Consider the following 12,049-nt stretch of genomic DNA (forward strand, 5'->3'; position numbering starts at 1 on the left):
ACACCATCCAAGTGGGGAACCCAAATCCCCAAGTCCTTTCACAAAGGCCCAAAATGTCTTTCTTAGCTAATGGGCCCAAAGTCCATATCCAAAGTCATAACATCCCTGGTCCGAAACATATAAACTGTCCCCTAACCCCAAAACAAGACCATGCCCAATGACTAATTGAGGCCTAAAAGCTCAAAGGCCCAACACAAATCCAAGTCCATCTGTTGTGCGTACGCTTAGCATACTACCCTGGTACGCGTAGCGTACTGAGTCTCTGGACCTTACGCGCTGCGTACGCTAGGTTACGCCCAACATACTAACAGGTTAAGCGCTTTCTCCATTAAGTTCTTAATACTCGATTTCTCACGTCTAATAGTCAGATCTAAGCTTATTAAGACGATCTAGGTCATAGACTTGACAACTTTATGCCTTTGCATGTCTCATATCTTCCCACCAACCCCATTAAGACCTTTTTAAGGTTCCTAATCCATGCATGAGGTCACAACACCCATCAAGACTTCATTTTTATGAAATAAATGGACCAAAGGACCTTAGATCTAACCTTTCCAACCTCTGGAGTTGCCCAACTCACAATAGGAGATCCAAAACCAACAAAAGGGACCAAAGTAGAAAACCCTAACTAGATCTAATTAATAAGATGGAAAGATCAAAGCTTTATACCTCCAGAAGCTCCTTAAGGTGAACTAGGTGCAGATTCTTGAAGCCCAATGTCACTCCAAGCTTGCTTGACAACTTCTCCTTCTTGAATGGACACTAAAATCGCCCCAAATGCACTCTCTAAGCTCAAAAATGATCTCACAAACTCTCTATGGAGTAGAAGGGCGAAATAGGGTTGTGAAGGCTGTCTAGGGTTAGGTTAAAGAGGCTTAAGGACGTTTAAATAGGCCTCAATTCCGGAAATTAGGGTTTTAGATGTCCGTTACGTACACCCAACATACTCCTGGTACGCCCAACGTACATGCTGCCCCTCCACGATCCTCCTTGCAAAGTACACTAAGCGTACCCATAAGTACGCCCAACGTACTTAAGGGACTTATTATGCTATATTTAAAGTTCTTCAAGGGGTTCAAGGTAATACCTAATTTGGAGTGTTACATATTATGAATCTGTATTTGAGCCAATTTCAACTTTCCTTTTGACAATTCAAAAATGGTATATCATTTAGTCATGAAAGGAAGTTGTATCGCCTTATGTTCATGGAATTAAAAGCTGAGATATATAACTTTTGAGTAGAAATAATCAAAATGAAAGTTGAAGTTGGCTCGAATACAAATTCATGGATATAAAGATCACTGGAATTCGAATTCATATGGGAAAATTACGTATGCTAGACGTTAGATAAAAATGTTATGGGAAAGTTACATGATCATGTAAAGATTTACATGAGCATGTAATGTAGGCGAAGGTCAAAAACTTGTTTTTTCTTGGTTTTTAATGAATTATAATGGTATTTTGGGATAGTTTAGCAAAAACAGATAGTGTAATATATTACACGGTCCCGCAAAGGTCTGAAACTTAAATGATGCCTAAGTCAGTTCTAAACACTCATTTGCAAATACCATCCAATTTTGGGAGCCTCTTCAAAGTTTCTTAAAGGTTCTTGGCAAGATATCAAAGGGAAATCAAGGAAGAACAATGATTAAACTATCAAGAACAAGAAGATGGCGATGGAAATGGAAATGGTGTAAAGGTGTGAGGTTTTTGTTGGGAAGATAAACCATTTAGATATAAATATGGGAGGACGAAGATAGGATACAGAGACATGATATAACGATATAGGTTAAAGATGTGTATGGGCAGGGGTTAGAGAAGACACCTATTAGGAGGACTCGGGGGAAGTCATATGAATGGAGATGTTGAAAATGTCGTCGAAGATGATACATAGATGAAAAGTCACCGAAAACTAGCTAAACCGTCTATTATCGTTCAAAATAATGTTTGTTTTTGGATAGTTGACAGACTAAAAAAGAGTAAAAGTTAGGGGACTTGTAAGTCATTTGTTGATATAATGAGGGTGGTAAATGTACTTTAGCGTAATAAAACAAAACAAATGAACCGTAAAGTAATTTTCAATTGAGTTCATTCCAGACTTCCAGTGATGGGTCTTTCATTTTCCCTTGTTCCTTTTTCCCTTCCAAAATCCATACTCCTACTAACTAATTTTCACACATATGCATCATAAACACACAGTGATTCCTAGAAGCGATTTCCCACTGGAAGAATCTTCTATTCTCTCTATCAATTATCGATTCAATAATATGTTTCTTTCAATGTAGTTGTTCCCTTGAAATCGATGTTTCTCTCAAGCTTGATTGGTTAATCGAAGCGTGTGCGTGGATTCGAATTTCTGGGGTTTTCTGGGGACGCAGGTGTGGTGTGGGGGGTTTGTTATATGATGCTTTGTCCTGAATTGAACACTCAGATACAGACATGGCTCCGTGATTACGACAAGATTCAATCTGTCGCCGTGATTCTCATCTACATTCAAGTACGCTTTCTCTCCTTTCTCTCGATATTTATAAGTATACAAGTTTCTATATCTATCTGTGTGTGTCGATATGTACATATAGATGGATCTCTGTATACAAGATTCCGAAATGAATTAGAGCATGAATTCTGTACACAAAGTTTAGATACAAATAGACAATATTTATGTATTTTCAATGTCTATTTCATGTTGATTGATGGAATTGTATATTTGTATCGATGCTTGAAGATTGGTTGTGCTTTGATTGGATCGTTGGGAGCATTATACACTGGAGTTTGTCTGGTTGATCTTGGGATTTCATTATTCGCTTTAGTCGCCATTGAGAGTAGCAGCCAAAGTCTCGGTCGAACTTATGCTGTTCTTTTGTTTTCTGCAATTTTGTTAGACATTTTGTGGTTCATCCTTTTCACCCATGAAATCTGGTTAGTTTTTCTCACTTTCTGTTTGTCGATATAAACCAAATCTCCCTCCTAACCCTAATCTTTCTCCACTTAATTCAGGTACATGTCTTCTGAGATTCATGGAAAATTCGCTATCATTTCTATTAAAGTCACTCTAATAATGCAAGCAATTGGGTTCTCAGTGAGGTCATTATCATCACTGTTATGGATACAGATGTATAGATTAGGGTCTTCACTGGTAGATAATACATATCCTCAAGAAGGTGATCAGGATTTGGGGAACAGTTTTATAAATCCTGCAACTCCTTTGTTTAATAGACATAATACTTCTGGTTCTAGTGATGTGTTAGGGGGTTCTATCTATGATCCAGTCTACTACTCTTCTCTTTTCTCAGATAATCAAGATGATGGATCTTTACGCGAGGTATGTATGTATATATGTATGCATGTATGTATGTATGTATGTATGTATGTATGTATGTATGTATGTATGTATGTATGTATGAATGAATGATTTGTATGAATTTGATGTGTTTTTTAGGGTGAAAACCGTTTTAGTAGCTCGGGTAGGTCTATATCTGATGTTCCTCAGTTGAAGCCTTCTGTGAGTGGATCTTTCCAAGCTATACATGTAAGTGTTTTTTTTTTTTTTTTTTTTTTTTTTTTTTTTTTTTTTTTTTTTGACTTAATGCATAAAGCATGTCTTATTTGGTTTAGTGAGTTGACCTGGCCCACACTGTCCTGTTCCAAGCACATCATGTCAGATGTAAATTAGGTACATAGTTGCCTGCTTAGCTGGCATAAGAATGTTGTTTCATGGTTCTACTTTTTTTTGCTTAAAAGAGATAATTATTTGATGGGTTTAAGTTAACCTTATTAAAATGATACAATGGCTAAATAAATCCTTGGGAAAATTACACTTTTCATCCCTGTACTTTATTGATATCTGGAGATTTGGTCCCTGAAATGAATTTTAACCTTTTTATGCCTAAAAAGTAAAATTTTTTTTCATGTTTTTTGTCCCTCTAGTAGACAGATGTATTTATTGGGTGGAGTGAAAAAAAATTTGTTTGAGTAAATTACAGAAATGGCCCCTGTGGTTTGGTCAAATTTGCAGGTTTGGTCCAACTGTTAAAAAGCTGATACGTTAGGTCCCTGTGGTTTTGAATAATTACGCTGTTGGTCCCTTTTGGTGTTTGCTGTTAAACATCTTACGAAATGACTATTTTGCCCTTAGACCAGATTAATTAAAACTAGAGTAAATGATAGAAATGGTCCCTATGGTTTGGTCAAATTCGCAGGTTTGGTCCATCATTTGAAAAGTTGATAGATCATGTCCTAGTAGTTTGTAAATCTTGTAAAAATGATCCTTCCGCCTAACTCCGTTACTGTTAAATCCATATAAAATGACCTTTTTACCCTTGTCTTTTTGAAATAACAAAAAAACAAAATAACAAGAATACAAAAATGAGGGTAAAAAGGTCATTTTATATGGATTTAACGGTGATATTCTAACGGAGTTAGTCGGAAGGACCATTTTTACAAGATTTGCAAACCACAAGGACGTGATCTATCAACTTTTCAAATGATGGACCAAACCTGCAAATTTGACCAAACCATAGGGACCATTTCTGTCTTTTACTCTAGTTTTTATTAATCTGGTCTAACGGATAAAAGAAATATTTAACATATGATGTTTAACAGCATCCACCAAAATGGACCAACAGTGTAATTATTCAAAACCACAGGGACCTAACATATCAATTGGTTCAGTTAAAAGCCCTAGAACAACACATGTAATTTACTCTATTTTTTCGAAATAAAAAAGTTTGAAAAAAATTCTTTTCAGGACCATATCCGTAAAAACAACAAAAAACAGGGACTAAAAGTGTAATTTATCCTCAATACCTTTTTATGTGGGGGCGTGTATATGCTCATATGAACTCGAAATTTGATAAATAAAGTTAAATCCCTGAAGAATATTACAAAAATAACCCTCTTGAAAAGGATGCTATCTTGGGGGATAAACCGAAGGAAAAAATTAAATGAGTGCAAATTTGACTTTTTCTATTAAGTCGTTCTTTCTGCATTTGCAGGAAAGGAAAACAACTGGCAGAGTTGGGAGTTTTTGAAGCGGAATGAATTAACAACATTATACATGAAAAAAAGCTATGGGCATAAAAGACCATTTTGCCACTTGTGAAAAGGAGGATTATTCGTTTATTCAAATTTTGCAAGCTTTGTATAGTTGCCCATGCTTGTGGTATTTTTTGCAAAAAAAAAAGAAAGAAAAGAAAAGAAAAGAAAAAGTGTAGATGGTGTTTTACTTACGCTCTTAGGTTTATGAGCTTTTGTAATGTGTGAGAATGAGATGAAGTACTCTCTAAGGTGTATTGTCAATGAGCATAAAGACCATTTTACCTTCTCTTAACCATTAAGAGGTTGGAACCAATCAGTTCAGCATTCAACTTGATTTGCCAAACAGCCTTTTAATTTAAGAAAATGTAGCCGAAATGAGAAATTATATCCAACAAGTAGCCAAATTGCACACCAACTAAAAGTGAAAGGGGTTATGATAGAAGTTCCTTTAGAAGGTCAATGCTAATATTATTTATAACTGAAGTATCATTTATTCTACGCATGATTAAATATTAAAACGTATTTTCTATCATTAATACAAGAATTGATTTAATATTTATATTTTATAACATTATTTATAGCAGCATTTAGAGTATATTTCAATAACCATAAAATAACTTTTATATACATTTAAGAGAAGATTAAACTTAAACAAAAGCTAACAAAACCTAATGCAATAGAGTTCTAACTATCATTCATTTTGTAAACCACTATAATAGATATAAGAATAACAAATTACTGAAATCGTCTATGTGGTTTGTTAAAATTTTGCGTTTGGTCCCTAATATTTTTTTTTGCACTCAGACCATCCTTATAATATGATTTTATTAAGTGTTTTGTCCCAAATTGACTTAATATGTCTAAAATACTCTTATTGATTATTTTATTTGTTTTCTTTATGATTAACTTGTTAAAAGAAATGCTTTAATATTTGTTGGACCCATTTAACCCTTTAACCTTCCTATATGTACATAGTCCATCGGCTCAACCCCTCACCCTCAAACTCTCCACCTCCCTCTTTCTCACCGGAAATCACCATCGATGACCCTCTTCATTGCCGGAAACGACCACCAGTATTTCCGTTTGATGGTGCAGAAGACCGACGAAGATAGTGCAGAAGAGCATCATCCGTTTATGTGACTCAGAGCCACAATCACCATCGTTTGTGCGTTCTTCCCGTTGTCGAACTGAGCAACTCCCTGATCTTCTTTATTCTCTGTTCTCGGAGATGTCAGAGCAGTCGGTAACCTCGATCACCAACACTACACCGCTTCCTTGCACCCACGAGTACCACCACAGTGCCCTAAATCCAACCATCGCAATCCTGAAGTCACAACCATTGCCGCCCCTGAAACTACTACTCTTCCTCCATCACCTGCACATCTGTTTGGTAGGAATCGTTCCTATCTCTCTCACACATAAATCCCTTAAATTTTGGGTTTTAATCTCTTGGTAGGGGTTTGATTTTTGTGTTCTAAAATTCTGAAAAAGAACAAAGGGTCGATCATTTGAAATTCCAAAAAAGAATATAGGTTGTGATTTGTTTGGATTTATTTGATTTGGTGTTTTGTTTATTTTTTATCATGATTTTTCTGGGGTCGGGAGTTTATTTGTTTCTGGCAAGAGGTGTAGGTGGTGATGGTCAATGACAGATGGTGGGTTAGGGTTAAAGGGTGAGGGGTGAAGGTGAGTCCTTTATTTGTTTCCGGCAAGAGGTGTAGGTGGTGGTGGTCAATGGCAGAGGGTGGGTTAGGGTTAAAGGGTGAGGGGTGAAGGTGAGTCCTAATTGTGGTGTTGCATGTTAGAGCATATGGTATGGGCAACGAGAAATGTTATTATTGCTGATGTGGCACCTCATAACCTAGTCATAACAATATGAACACCCCCCCCTTCTTGTTGTATCTAATTGTATTGCTTCTTGTTGTGGCTATGACTAGATGAAACATGATCTTCTATTGGCTGCACAAATTCTCTCTCTCTCTCTCTCTCTCTCTCTATCTCTATCTCTCTCCTCTTAACGGGTGTTATAACACCATGAACACCACCCCTCTTCTTGTTGCTTCTTGTTATAACACCACTTCAAGTTGTCCATACCATATGCTCTTATGGATTTACTTTTCGGTTTTGCGTGGGAGTTGGCGATGGTTGATGGTGGCTAATGGTGGCCAATAACCGATGATGGGAGCAATCATGAGCCGGAGTGAGATCATGAGTGGGAGTGCAAGTGGGTCCCAATTGTTAAGAAATCAATTTGTTTAATACTTTTAATTAAAAATATTAAAAAATAACAACTGAAAAATAAAATATTAAGGACATTATAGTCATTTTAGGTATGTCAGGGACGAACCATGCAACAAAATGAAACCATAAGGATGATCTAAGTGAATAAAAAACGTTTGGGCCCAAACATGAAATTTTGAAAAACCACAGGGACAATTTCAGTAATTTGTTCCTGATTTTTTTTGAACGGCAAGCAATAACATTAGCCGAAAGCAAAAAGACTTAAGCAAGAAGCTTAAGCAAAATACAAAGAGTCAAACCAAGTATAAGAGAACATTCATAATAGGAGAAGTACACCAAATCGACTAATCAAAATAATCTAACTTGGATCTAAATTTAATCCAGTTAAATATGCTAATGAAAATATCATCCGCCAAAAGCATCGAAGCTTGCCGAATATTCCTGTAAATAATATCATTATGCACTTTCCAAATGACCCATAAGGTGGAATAAGTAATCGTCAACTTAAGCTTTTGAATTTTTTTTGTTAGTAGCCTTAGAATTCAACATCTCTGGAAGATCCTCGCACGAATGATGAGGATTCTTGATAATCGCAACCCACCTCACAAGCCAACTCTATAAAACCTTCACCACATCATAGTTGAAGAATACATGATCAAGAGTCTCGACGCTAATATGATGGAAAGGGCATAAGGAGGAATGAACATTAATACCACGGTTCAAAAGATTTGGAAAGAGAGGGATCCTGTTTTTAAATAATCTCCAAACGAAACAACTAATCTTTAAAAGGGATCCAATTCAACCACTTGAAAGAATTCTCCCCAACACTATCATGTTTATCAATAAAGGCACGTAACAATTTAACAGAGAAATCACTAGCACCATCACCATTCCAACGCTAGCTGTCCGTTCCACCAACAAACTAAAAGTTGTCAAGCAAAACAATTAAATCAGAAAATTGGGCAGCCTCCATGCGTCTCCTAAGATGCTTGGACCAACTCCAAATCCACCTTGAACCATCATGATTCTCATTGTTGTGTTTATCTAAAAAAGACAATCTTTGATTGTCTCTATAGCATACAGATTTGAAAATAAGTATTTCAAAGGAGTATCTCCACACCAAACATCTTTCCATAAATAAGTGTCACTACCATCTCCAACAACCCTCTTAAAAATCTCAGAAAGGGACAAACCCTTATCATGCAAATCAACATCAATTTGAGATATACTTAGCCACACACCTTTTATGGTATTATTGGCAATAGGTTTATCATCAATGAGTTTTAAGTTATGGATTGACTTAATGCATGAAGACCAAAAGGAACTACCTTCATTTTTTAATTTCCACCACCATTTGGCAAGAAGAGCCAAATTAACCGAATTGAGAAAACCCACACCAAGACCACCCTCTTTCTTAGGTTTAGTGACCAAATACCAAGAAATCCAATTTATTTTCTTCTTTTCACTATCACCACCCCAAAGAAACCTCCTTCTAATACCATCAAGCATAAGAATGATCTTCCTTGGAGCTCTAAATATCGAAAAATGGTAGAGAGGCAAGCTATTTAAGACCGAAGTCACAAGAGTGAGACTACCCCCAAAAGACAATGCTTTTTCCTTCTAATTTGATAACCTCTTCTTAGATTTCTCCACTACTGAATTCCAATTTTTGGCAAGTTTCATATTTGCCCCCACCGGAAGGCCAAGATAAATAAATGGAAAAGAAGTAGGCTTACATTTTAGGATGTTGGAAAGTATGTTAACCTCCAAATTATCCACACCAATGCCATGCACCTTACTTTTGTGAAGATTCAGCTTCAAACCTGAATCAATAAAAGAGCACACAAAGTAATCTATTAAGATTCAAAAAAATAATCTCCGACCAATCGCCAATAAAAGTGAAGTCATCCGCATACATAAGATGAGATATAGAAGGTCCGTTATTTCCAAGAGAAAGACATGAAAGTGATGAAGCTTGCAAGCCGCCTCCAAAGAAATATGAAGACCTTCCACGACAATAATAAATAAAAACGGAGCAAGAGGGTCACCTTGCCTCACGCTTCTACAAATATCAAACTCCTTGGTATCCAAACTCCAATTGCTCCATGACAGAATCTAAGAACTCCCAACTCAAAGAGTCGAATGCTTTGTCAAAATGAAGTTTAAAAATTAACACCTTTTTCTTTACTTTTTTTGGCCCATAAGACAATTTCATTGAGCAAAAGCAGTCCATCCAAGATACTTCTACCACTAACATAAGCCGATTGTTCTGAGGTAATTATCTTGTCTAACGCAAGCTTCAACCGATTAGAAAGAATTTTTGTGAGGATCTTATACAAGCAACCCACAATATTAATTGGTTTTTAATCTTTCAAAAATAACGGATCACTGGTTTTTGGCAGTAAAGAGATAAAGGAAGAGTTGCAACCTCCTGCCAAGATACCTAATCCTCAAAGTCTTAACGAACAAAATATTATCCCTTTAATCAAGTCTCAGTAATGCTTCAAAAAGTTTAAGGTAAACCCATCCGGTCTAGGCACCTTGTCACTACCGCAACTCCAAATAGCATTACAGATCTCCTCTTCACTAATCGAATCTGATGGCAGTAGCCACCTCCTCATGGATGATCTGACGGATCTCCTCATCACTCACCCCACTGCCCTCGATGGTATGACGTGTCCTGACCATGATCAATCTCTGAAATACAACATAAGAATTATTAGGGACACTTTCAAGCATACTCACACTCGACAAATTAATCATCCTCAACTTCTGGTACCCCAAGGATTCTTACTTGGACTGCGCACCAATCCGGTGTCTTCAATAGTACGGGCCCAATACTATCGTCCACACCGAATCAATATACAACCCAAGTCCTCCTCCTAGGATCCCAAGTCGTAAATACTCTACTCTCGCTATGCATTGGCTACCCTCAGAAGACCTCTCACGAGCTCCTCACTGCTACCTACTCACTCTCAAAGTATCTCATAGCAGCAGCAATCTCCTAGGCTAAAGCATCACAAATCAGGCCACTCAAGTCCTAATAGGAATACTTAGCCTCTCTAGCATGCACAACATAATATCTCATAACTCATAACATATAATGTAAGGGTATTTTGGGGATTCACTGTTCGGGCGCTGGCTGACCGTACACACCTTCCACTCTGCTTGGTTCCAAAACATCTTTTTCTTTTTAGAAAATCTTAGTTTTGTTTGAAAATTTCTTAAATCCTCGGTTTGAGTTCAAATACGCCTGAAGGTGCATCCGAATCCCTCAAACCAAGGCTCTGATACCAACTTGTAACAACGTAAAATTTCCAATTTAAATTTTCATTTTTAAACCACAAAATGGATATCATATCATAATCTCAAAGTCATAACAACCGTGTTTTCAAACAAATCCCAAGATCTCTCTAACATGAACTCCATCGGCGTAAGTGTGTACAAGTCAAGCCGTCGCCTTCCTACGGTCCTCACTGGTACCTGAGACATCAAACACAACAACTGTAAGCATAAACGCTTAGTGAGTTCCCCAAAATACCACATACCACAAATACGCCACTCAAGGCTAAACCTGACCCTCCGGTCAAGATGTCTCAGCGGGACCCTCCAGTCCCGCAGCTCGTCGGACCCTCCGGTCCAGTCATAGCTCGTCAGGCCCTCCGGCCCGGTTAGTATCGTTGGGCCCTCCGGCCCGGTCTATATAACCATACATCATACAAATAACACATAGCAAGAAATCTCTAAGACAACACATAAACTCATAGATAGCACATGAGACCCTCTGGTCAACTCGAAATACCTAGGTAATGAATGGTGAGAAGACTCACCTCGCGTATCTCAATAACTCGTAAATCTCGTAACTACTAGTGCTCGATCTCCCGAGCTATCGTCCTCCTACAACACAAGCATATCTCTACTTAATACCACCTTGACCCAGGCTGACTAACACTACGAAGTCAAACTAGTCAACTCTGGTCAACGACCAACGGTCAATGGTCAACGGTCAACGGTCAACGTTTGACCCGACTCGCCGAGTCTGGCGTGGACTCGCTGAATCCCTACGGGAACCCGATCCCTCTGAATCTCTTCCGACTCACCGAGTCACTCACCCGACTCGGTTACTCAGTCCCTGGTTCGTAATCACTGAACAACCCGCACCAACTCGCCGAGTCTGGGAGAGGACTCGGCGAGTGCATTCCATGCACAACCCCAAACGACCTTCTGAGGTCAGATCCACTCTACTAACTCATAGATCCAGTCCCCTTAAGCTTATTGACCACGTAAAGTCCAAGTCTTGGTGTTCATTAAGCATCAAATAGCTCATTAATGGTGTTTTAGCCTCAAATACATTGATCCCAAACCAAAACCTCCATGGATGCATACAAAGCTTGGGCAAAGAGGTGCTCTGGACCTCTATGGGTCCAGATCCATAGTCTTAACTCGCTAAGGGACCATGATGATACTAGATCTAGCCACAAATGGGTTCAAAAGCCCTAAATCTATATGAACATCACAATAACAGAGAAGGATTCGAAATGGTACCTCAGTTGTGATGTCCTGGACCTCATTTCTTCAAGAATCCACCCCTCTCTTGCTTCCTCTTGGCTAGATCTCCTCTTTCCTTGCTAGGCAATAACTCCAAGATCAACAATGGCTGCTTCCCTCACTTGAATCACTCAAACGTTCTAGGATATCACTCTGGGGACTGATAAGCGCAAAAGACGGCCATAAGGCCCTTTAAATAGGCCTCAAACCCGAGAAATTAGGG

General features: G+C 38.0%; 1 protein-coding gene across 2 annotated transcripts; it reads left to right on the forward strand.

Moving 5' to 3' along the window:
* Nucleotides 1-2,097: 2,097 nt before the first annotated feature.
* Nucleotides 2,098-5,350, forward strand: LOC145031337 (uncharacterized). 2 transcript variants are annotated; one of them, XR_013676918.1, is made up of 6 exons: nucleotides 2,098-2,497; nucleotides 2,726-2,919; nucleotides 2,998-3,322; nucleotides 3,440-3,529; nucleotides 3,616-3,673; nucleotides 4,995-5,350. XR_013676918.1 is itself a non-coding variant. In XM_078979874.1 (5 exons), exons 1-5 carry the CDS (start codon nucleotides 2,402-2,404, stop codon nucleotides 5,028-5,030), a joined length of 741 nt encoding a protein of 246 aa, XP_078836000.1. In that variant the 5' UTR covers nucleotides 2,098-2,401; the 3' UTR covers nucleotides 5,031-5,350. The 2 variants fall into 2 exon arrangements, 1 of the variants encoding a protein (XP_078836000.1); XM_078979874.1 differs by lacking the exon at nucleotides 3,616-3,673.
* The last annotated feature ends 6,699 nt before the right edge of the window (nucleotides 5,351-12,049 follow it).

This window comes from Lactuca saligna, chromosome 2 (genome assembly GCF_052625555.1).
Source record: "Lactuca saligna cultivar CGN05327 chromosome 2, ASM5262555v1, whole genome shotgun sequence".
Taxonomy (NCBI): Eukaryota; Viridiplantae; Streptophyta; class Magnoliopsida; order Asterales; family Asteraceae; genus Lactuca; species Lactuca saligna.

Coding starts and splice junctions, on each gene's coding strand:
- LOC145031337 (XM_078979874.1), top strand. CDS start 2,402: ATGATGCTTTGTCCTGAATTGAACACTCAGATACAGACATGGCTCCGT. Junction 2,498..2,725: donor TGATTCTCATCTACATTCAA/GTACGCTTTCTC, acceptor CGATGCTTGAAG/ATTGGTTGTGCTTTGATTGG. Junction 3,323..3,439: donor ATGATGGATCTTTACGCGAG/GTATGTATGTAT, acceptor TGTGTTTTTTAG/GGTGAAAACCGTTTTAGTAG.